The sequence below is a fragment of the Geospiza fortis genome, unplaced genomic scaffold (assembly GCF_000277835.1).
Source record: "Geospiza fortis unplaced genomic scaffold, GeoFor_1.0 scaffold16, whole genome shotgun sequence".
NCBI classification, from domain to species: domain Eukaryota; kingdom Metazoa; phylum Chordata; class Aves; order Passeriformes; family Thraupidae; genus Geospiza; species Geospiza fortis.
In genome coordinates, this window is record NW_005054302.1 from 7,755,643 (window position 1) to 7,765,281 (window position 9,639).

General features: G+C 39.7%; 1 protein-coding gene across 1 annotated transcript in view; it reads right to left on the reverse strand.

Annotated features, from left to right (window-relative positions):
• ARHGAP42 (Rho GTPase activating protein 42) overlaps positions 1-9,639 on the reverse strand; it is a 112,615-nt gene that overhangs the window by 60,297 nt on the left and 42,679 nt on the right. The window contains exon 3 of the mRNA XM_031066018.1: positions 6,833-6,904. Coding sequence (XP_030921878.1) covers positions 6,833-6,904 — 72 coding nt within the window. The remainder of the gene's footprint in view (positions 1-6,832; positions 6,905-9,639) is intronic.

Sequence of the window (9,639 nt, forward strand, 5' to 3'; positions counted from 1 at the left end):
TGGTCTATTTAAAAAATAATTTAATATTATACATTTTCATTAAATGCAAGTTCTGATTCTTCATTTCTTGCATTTGATAATGCTAGTTTAAGTAAAATATCAGATTAGAGAACATATATGGGATTATTTCTCAAATGAAAGTGTTTTAGGACCAAAATCTTGGAATGAACTGTATTTACTAGTGCAATTCACAACTTTCACAGTTCAGAAACTTTAACCAAAACTTGAAGATTTATGTAAGTAAACAAAAAGCTAGAGAAAATTTGTGCTTCTCTATCTACCAGAGATAGATGCCTATTAGCCTATAATACCTAAAAAGATTGCCATGAGTTATTCATCAGTACAGCAGGTCTTTGGGTATGCAGCTGTCTCAGGACCATTGAGTAGCCTCAGTTCCTCATGCTCAGTTATTTATTCTCACACTTTATACCAAATCCTCCTGCCCTCCTCCTTTATCTCAGCAACCTACGACAATACCATCAGTTTTTTTTTACCTGGTCATTACCAAAAATAAAACAACAGACTGATCTCAAACTGCCCCTCAGGATCTTCTAACTGGTGACTTCTCTCTCAGACAGTCCCTCCCATAAACAAGACTCATTGCCCTTTTCCATTGAGCTAGTTCCTCTGACAGACTGGGTTTCTCATACTAAGCCCCATCTAAAATACGTTACAATGACTCATGTAGAGTGTTATAAAAGCCTGGCTGAAATAGAAACAGGATTGATCCGCTGTATTTACTTGCCTACAGAATAAGTTATCAAAAAAGATATCAGGTAACTGGTAGTAACTATTTTTCAGAAACTGTTGCATTTTAACTCAAAATATTTGGCCATCGATAATTCCCCTTGCCTGTTCTCTCTTTATGCTTCCTTCTCCTGGCCCCCTCCCTCCATGGTTCAGACTGACATTAAAACAAACCAAATCTAGTGGGTGCAAATACCAAACCTTGAGTGACAGACACCACTTGTAATGAAACACCTCCTGCTGTACCTACTACAGCAAGGTCACTCATTTTTCTCAGTTAAAGGACAACAAGTGCTGTGATTTGATCGGATACCAAGGAAACTGATTCACCAAATGGGCATTCTAGTATTTCTAACCATCTTAGGTACTTATCTAAAACTCTGCTTTGACAGCTTTCTGACAGACCTTAAGAAATGGGGGGTTTTGTTTGTTTCACGCTCCTCAATTACCAGACAATCCAAATTAAATACAGAGAGAACGTGCTACCTCCTGCATGCCTACATGTGAAGATAGATGTGAGCAAAGATGTGGGAAAATTAATCCCAGCAGTAAATATGGATTTGTTTCCCAAGTAGAAAGAAATTCACTGCTTTGAATAAATGAATGAAATTAAATAATGATAAAAACTAATCCTTCTGGCCAAAACAAGTTATTTTATGAAACAAACAGATGGAATTGTAAGGAGGACACAAAACTCTCCTTTTAAGTCTTAAAACCAAAATTGCTTCTGTTGTCTTTGATCTGATTTAAGTTGTATTAAAGGTCAATGAACATTGGAACAAATACTGCCAAATACTGTACTCAATGGATAAAAAGAAAGAGGAAGGTTTGGCTTTATTGTCCATAACACATCACACAATGAGCTCACCAGCATTACCAGCTGGGGCCTCGCAAACCACATTGACCAAATAAGGCAAAAGGCTTCGTGCCTGGAATCCTTTCCCAGTTACCTCACCCGGCTTCTGCTCGCCTTGCCACAATAATTGGAGAGGTCATTTTTTTAAACTCAGATGGAGTAAATCAACAGGCTGTCCAATGCAAAGCTGGGTTTGTGTAGTCTCTGGAGAGAACTCAGCTTTATTTAAACTGAGTGTGTACAGAAAAGGAATAACTGAAATATGTGCAATAAAAACAGAAGAGCAAAAGTATAAATCAAGAAGAGCAAGTGATGTAGATTTGTATATTGCTGGTTAGATTACAAACACTAATGTTTTATGGGGAATGTTTCTCAAATTTGTTGGGTACCTTCAGCTTTTTGAAGTGCATGTGAAGAATTGGTCTTATTCTTGTGTTATTCCAAAAACACTTGACCTTTGCACTCTTGGGTTTATACGGTCCTTGTATTTAAAATATAGCTTTGTAACGTCAACAGGATATATTTTATCTTCCATTTTCTTTTTGATTTCTGAGACCATATTTTTGCCTAAACTCATTATAGTTTTGAAGAAAAAATTAATATTCTCATTCTCTATATTAAAAACATTTATAGGATATTCATCATGGTGGCAAAAAATCTTGTGAACTTATTTATCACTAAGATAAAAAGGTGGTTCTCATAATTTATAACATTTTCCCCTTTTTTTCCCTTGGGAGGGTGGGGTTTGCTTGTATTTATCTGCAACTGAATTTTATCTGGTGTTTCACTAAAAAAAAGAAAAAAAGCCCAGAAATCACTTTTAAGTGCTCTTTCACATAATCTTCACCCCCAGCAAAATCTGACAGTAGTACCTAATATAATTTCATGTTTTGTATGTTGGTAACACAACTATCTAATAATATTTTTCTTCCACAAAATTCGGAAACACAGCTTAACAGGGTACTAAAATGTATAATGTTAAAGTCCGATTAGAAGACAGAGTCCAACACCCAACAGCTGCTTGGATCTCTAGTTACTGCTAACATTTTAAATGCTAAAGTCATTCCAATCTTGTGCTTCTATACCCAGTCCCTTTAAATGTTTGTCCATAAGATATTATAATGCAAATTAATTGTGAAGTGACAGCTCTAGAAATGTGACATTACTATCAGCTATCCTGTGGAGTTTGCACCATCCACAGAATCACAAAATCACAGAATATGCTAAGTTGGAAGGGGCCCAAAAGGATCATCAAGTCCAGCTCCTGGACCTGTGCATGACCATCCCCAAGAGTAACACCATGTGCCCGAGAGCATTGTCCAAAAGCTTCTTGATCTCAGACAGACTGGTGCAGTGACCTCTCCCCTGGAGAGCTTGTTCCAGTACCCAACCACTCTCTAGTGAAGCCTTTCTAAACAGCCAATCTAAACCTCCCCTGAATCAGCTTCAGACCATTCCCTCAGGTCCTGTCACTGGTCACTACAGAGAAGAGATCAGTGCCTGCCCCTCTGCTTCCCCAAATGAGGAAGCTGCAGACTGCAATGAAGTTTTCCCTGTTTCCTCTTCTCCAGGCTGAACAGAGCAAATGATCTCAGTGTCTCCTTGTATGGCTTCCTTGCCAGACCCTTCACCACATTCATAGCCCCTCTTTGGACACTCTCTAATAGCTTCCTGTCTTATATCATGGCACCCAAAACTGTCCCCAGCACTGGAGGTGAGGCCGCCCCAGCTCAGAGCAGAGCAGGACAATCCCCTCCCTTGCCCAGCTGACCATGCTGTGCCTGATGCCCCCAGGACAGGGTTGGCCCTCCTGGCTGCCAGGGCACTGCTGGCTCATGTTCAACTTGCCATCAACCAGGACCCCCAGGTCCCTCTCTGAAACACTGCTCTGCAGCATCTTATTCCCCAGTCTGTCTGTACATCGAGGGTTGAACCATCCGAGGTGCAGAACCCAGCACTTTTTCCTGTTGAATTTCATCTGGTTGGTGAGGACAGCACAGTCCTCTAATCTGTCAAGGTCCCTCTGCAGGGTCCCCAGTCTCTGAGGGAGTCAACAGCTGTTCCCAGTTTTGCATCATCTGCAAACTTGCCTATTATCCCTTCCAGTCCCGTGTCCAAGTCATTTATGAAGATGTTGAAGAGCACAGGGCGGAGGATGGAACCCTATGGAACCCCACTAGTGACAGGTCACCAGTCTGATGTCACCCCATTCATTAAAACCCTTTGTGCCTGACCTGTGAACCAATTCTCACCCATAGCATGATGTGTTTATTCAGCTGAATGCTGGACATCTTGTCCAGAAGAATCGTGTGACAGTATGGAAAGATTACATCAGCTGGCTTCCCTTGATCAGCTAGGTAGGTTAGCTTGTCATTAAAGGAAATGGAAATCAGGTTTGACAAGCAGGACTTTCCCCTCATGAAGCCATGCTAGCTGTCACCAATGACTGCACTGTCTTACAGGTGTTTTTCAATACCTCCCAGAATAATCTTCTCCATAACTGTACCAGGCACTGAAGTCAGACTAACAGGCCTGTGTTTTCTAGGGTTCTCCTTCTTGCACTTCTTGAAAACTGGGACAGCTTTCTCCAGCTTCTAGTCAGCTGGGACATCTCCAGTTTCTCTTCAGAGAGCAACATGTATGCAGAAATGTTTTGGGATTTTGGGCAGGAAAGGGATGACAGAAAAACAGAAGCAAGTTTGGATTTGATATAAATATCATTCTACACGCTGTTTTAGACTAACACTACAGGGAAAAAAAACAGCTCACACCTGCTGTGGACCTGGTAAGACACTGTGGACACTCAACTGATGTGTCTAGAAAACATCACAAATAAAAAGTGACATTCTCAGTGTTCTGTGACACTTGCTGCTAAAATCCAAACAAGAAAATATCTATATCTTCTGCCTGACTATCAGCATAGATCATCCCAGAGGAGTTTAAAGAGCCAAATATCTGTGCAAACCCTCCTTAACTGCAGATAAATAACCAGCAAGCTCAACTCATTCTATATTTTTAAGAGCTCATAAATGCTCAAGGGCTGATCCCAGTGAACAGAAGTAGGGGTAAGCAATCTGACCATATTTTCCACTTTGCCAATAATGGTTTTCACAAAGCCCAAATTTCTACTCTACTTCATATGGGTCTCATTATTCCTAGATCATACGCTGCTATTTTTTAATTACTAGAAAAACAATACTGAATGTAATTAAGCTCTGACTTGTTTGTGTTGATACCATTTAGTTAAAGGCCAACTGTAATTGCTTCCACTGATAAAAATCAATTCAAAGGCAAATGTATCACACTTGGTTATGACGGCTTTCTGAATCTCTCATTTCTGAGTTGGGCAGTTGAACTCCATATGCAGTGCTAGAAAATATGTTTGTTTGACATTTTATAAAACAATGATCTGGGAGAGCTCTCTTTAGGGTATCCATGTGTCAAGCCAAGTATCCTGGACTCTCCAAAACACAGCACTGCATAATAAAGTGCATTAGACACTGGAATAAGAGTTAGCTGAGCCAGTCTCCCTCCTGAACTCATTCTGTACAGTGTAAAAAAAACTCATTCTGTACAAGTCAAAACAACTCTAAGAGGAGTAGATGTCCATATTTTACATGGAAGAGTTGGAAAAGAACCAGCCACTGTGATATACCAAACAGAGAGGACTCAACCTGTCCTGTAGTGCCCTGCCCTTAATATTCTTGATGATACAAAACACAAAGGAGTCATCTTTAATTAGATAACTATGCATGTACTGACATCTACTGAGTGATATATTTATTCAAAGGAAACCTGAGTGTCGTAGAGAGTTCTGCAGAGAGTCCTGTGAACCACCTATGGATTGTCTCTGTCATGCAGCAAGACAGTCAGCAGAATGGTGGGTTGAGCTTTCAAATAGGGTGCTCTGAAGAATGATATCCCTTAAACTATGAGAATAGGAAATGAAACACAACTACAAAGAACTGGATGACACTACTAAAACCTACTGAAAACTAAAAATAATTTTGTGCTGGGATTAAATTCTGATTCATGCAGCATGGTAAATAATCTCCCAGTCCTGCATCTCACAGCAGCATAGGGGTGGGACAAGAGAAGAATGCTGTTGTACACAAAAACATATCAAGTGAAAGAGTAAAGAACACCCACTTCAGAGAAATCTGACCTCAAGTTCGCAGTACACATTCTTCACAAACATCTACTTAGTTCCTGTGCGGAAGCAGCCCCATGTGTTTGCTACAAATTCACAATAGCAGAAAAAGAAATATAAACCTTTGGTGTCTCTTTCCAATAGCTCTGTTCTTCTTCTGAGTTTCTTTGAGTATAGCACAACCACAACCTCACCTGCAACATCAGAGAGCTTTTTTTTGTACTCATTTAACCTTACAAATGAATGTTTCCCAAAAACTTTTATGAGCACTAATATAAGATGCAGAATGCTTCAGAACTAGTGTATTTATGCAGACAGAAGAACCAAAACCTCTAACTGACTACCACAGCATCTATGCATAGCCCAGAGACTGTAATGAAAGCAGACACTGACAGCCACTCAAAAATTCAGGATCAGACCGAAAACAGCTCTTCCAGACTAACAGCTAATTCCAACATACTTTTCCCCAATATATCGGATTTCCTGAGCTGACTAGTGAACCCTGGTATAGACAACCTGCATTGTCTCTCTCACACAGATATAACACTTAACACCAAAGAACCAGATAAAATTACCAACTGGAGCACTTCCACCATGGGAAAATCCCTGAAGAATATTAAAATGAATACTGTGGCAAAATGAACATGAACCATTGCACTGCATCAGCCATGTAAAGAGGAGAGGGAAAACACAGGCAGAGATCGTACTGAAACTGTCTTCTGTCTTTATAGAATGTCTGCTTGAGGGACTCATAGCAGCCGTTTGAATCCTCCTTGTGGTTCTGGGTTAACCCAAGACGCAGCATAACGTAAATGCAGATCAAAAGATGAATACAATGCCAGATGGTAGGAATGTGCAACAGTAGCAAGAGCTGTCTTCTGTGCATATTATCAGTCTTTAAGCTTCATTTCTAAATTGTCTCCTCCTCTGAAGCAAAGTATTTAGTATAGTTTACTAACATAGTAATAAGGATGGCATCAAGTCTGTTTGAATACAAAATGCTTGTTTTCAGTCCAGCCTTCAAAACACATCGATAAACTCAAATAAACATGAAATGAAAAACAACCCCAGCCACTTACTTTTGCTGCTCCTATTTGCTCTTTTCGAAACTTCTCCAGCGGTGCTATTAGCACATCATTAGCATTCTGGATCTGCAATGTTAAACATAAAGGATGTCTTCTTAATACAGAGTATTTGCAGAAAGTGGAGTCACTGTAACTCTGCCAATGTGCAAGACTGAAAAACGCATGTCCGAAACATTCTGGTAAGAGCAGAAGGCAAGTAATTATGTTTTCTTTACACAAAGCATAGAACACACATGTACACTAGTCTACCACGAAACATTTTTATGAATAACTAAGGGAATTTTAATGGAAGATGCAATAATTTTCTCTCCAATATGCAGAAGGTTTTCTGGTGCTTTACTTCCATTTCTTGTATCTTGCCTAAAACCAGAACAGAAAACAAAAACTTTCAGGAATATATTTTGGCAGAACAAAGAAGACAAACACGTGAATACTGACAGCACTGACTAAAAAAAGTCTGTGCTTATGGAATCTGAAACTTTGACAGCTGTATCTTTTCAGCTATCCCTTTGGATTACAGACCTAGGTACACTGAGCAGAAGACAGTGAAGCAGCGAGCTCTAAAAAGATACGTGGGTACTTAAAAGAAATACTCTAGATTGGGTTCCTTCACTTTTCTAGTTTTTAAACTAATTTGAGAAGTCCTGCAGCTATTTTTATCCCTTTAACCTAAACCAGAGTTCTTAATGAAACACAGTTTTCCCCTCTGGCCTCTGTTTATTTAGTGTAAATCCAGTCCTGGGAACTCCTCCCTGAAACCCATTCCCAGCAGCAATCACCCAAAGCATCTGTAGTCATTTGGGACTGGAAACACACAAGCAGCAGAACACAAATGGCAGCCAAGCCATCATGCCACTCTCCAAGGAAAGGAAGCATAATTTCCCCATGTGCCTTTTAGGTACAGGAAGAATAACCAATTAAATTGACTTTGCTGATGAAAATCAGAGAAACTAAAACCTGTCAACATATCAGAAATAAAGTACAATAAAACACATTAGAATATTCTATTATACTGACTACAGGAAAAACTCTGGGTTTTCTGCACAAATAGCTTTTTTCTTCTCACTAGTACAGTCTTTACCAATACTCATAATTTGGGCTTTGGCAGGTTTAGTGGTCTGGGCAATGCTAACATGTGCCTAAGCCAAATGTGAATGAATACAGTTCTTGTGGTTCTTTCATAACAGTAATTGATAAGTTACATTGTCAGTTGAGCACAAAAACTTCCCAAAAGGCTGTAATAAAAACCATATAGAATAAACTCATTGGAATACAAACACAGTTTCTTTCTTCCCAAACCTAACATTACAGTTCAAAAGACCACAGAATCACCACATCTCTTAGCAGGGCAAAGTTTTAGGAGAAGCTGAGACTCTCTTTGCCACCCTTATGAAATGAAGTCCAAGACAGCAATGGCAACACCGGAATGCTCAGTGATACCATGATCAAAATGTGCTACATTAAAAAAAACAAAAATAAGGCACAGAGGATGAGGAGGAATGTTTTCATTGCATTCAACATCTTCCATCAGTTCCACTGGACCAGACTACAACATTACCTTATTCTCCAAGTGGATGCTTCCCAATAATATATAGATTGTTAGCCATCATCCAGCAATCTAACTGGGACTCAACACCTTTTACAAGGTGAAGTGCATGCACTTAGCAAAAGATAATTTCAATCCCAAGGATCATTAAAGCGGATTAACAGCAGTGCAAAGATTAAATTACTTGCCTACTACCAAGAAAAATTTGCCTGGAAGTAGCAGCTGGAAGTTTTGATAGCTTACAGAGCATGTACGTGGCTTTTAGCAACACATACAGAAACCACAAATGATTGCTGAAGTCACTGGTATGGAAATGTGGATGCATTTTTTTTTCACATCCCAAGCTAAGTTCTTCTCTACCCTTTAGATTCATTGCTAAATATGTCACAGTTCAATTAAGGGAGACAGATATATATTATTAAGTAGTTACTTCTGAAACCAGCAATCACTACTAGTCTTCTTGCTAGTCATTGCCAGTCAAACTAATCCCATGTGGAGCTGAATGGCCTCCCCCTTGATTCAATGCTACCACGGTCATGCAGCCTCCATACCACACCAGGAGAACTCACTCCTACATATTGTCCTCTTGGCAGCATTAAAGTGACTGAAACACAACTCCTACCCATCTCATTCCAAGATGCTGCAAAGCAAATTCTAAGATACTTATCTTGGAAAAAGAGAATCCTGCTTCAAACACCATGGAAGAACATACATACAGGAAGCAAATGGAACGGAGAGGATTCGCCTGAGGAGTAAGTGGCTTTGCTGAGCTGAACTACAATATTATACTCCCACAGATATACATGAAGTGGGAATGGACAGCAGGCATTGCCAGGCTTTCATTTAGACAGGGTCTGTGCCTCTGAACAGATCTGCTAAGCCACAACAACAGAACACACTGCAAGCTCATCCCTGGGATGAAAGGTTTACTGGCAAGAGCTCTGTTGTGACAATTCATCTCCCAGCAAAATTAGGAGCTAGGCTTTGGTTTTGGGGAGGGAGAATTTGGCAGCAAAGGACATGAGAAAATCCCAGCAGATGCACTTCAACAGCCACTATTACAAATGCAGAATGCTTCACTGTGTAAAGACTTCCATCAATTTCTACCAGGTTGGGCCTAGCTTTTGGAATCTGAAAATTATAGAGAAAGAAGAACTTTTGCCTTACATATTCACTTATTAATTTCCTTTCCTTTTCAATTACTATCACTGGAACTACCTCACAGTTTCTTTCTTAAGAGATATAAATCTGCATA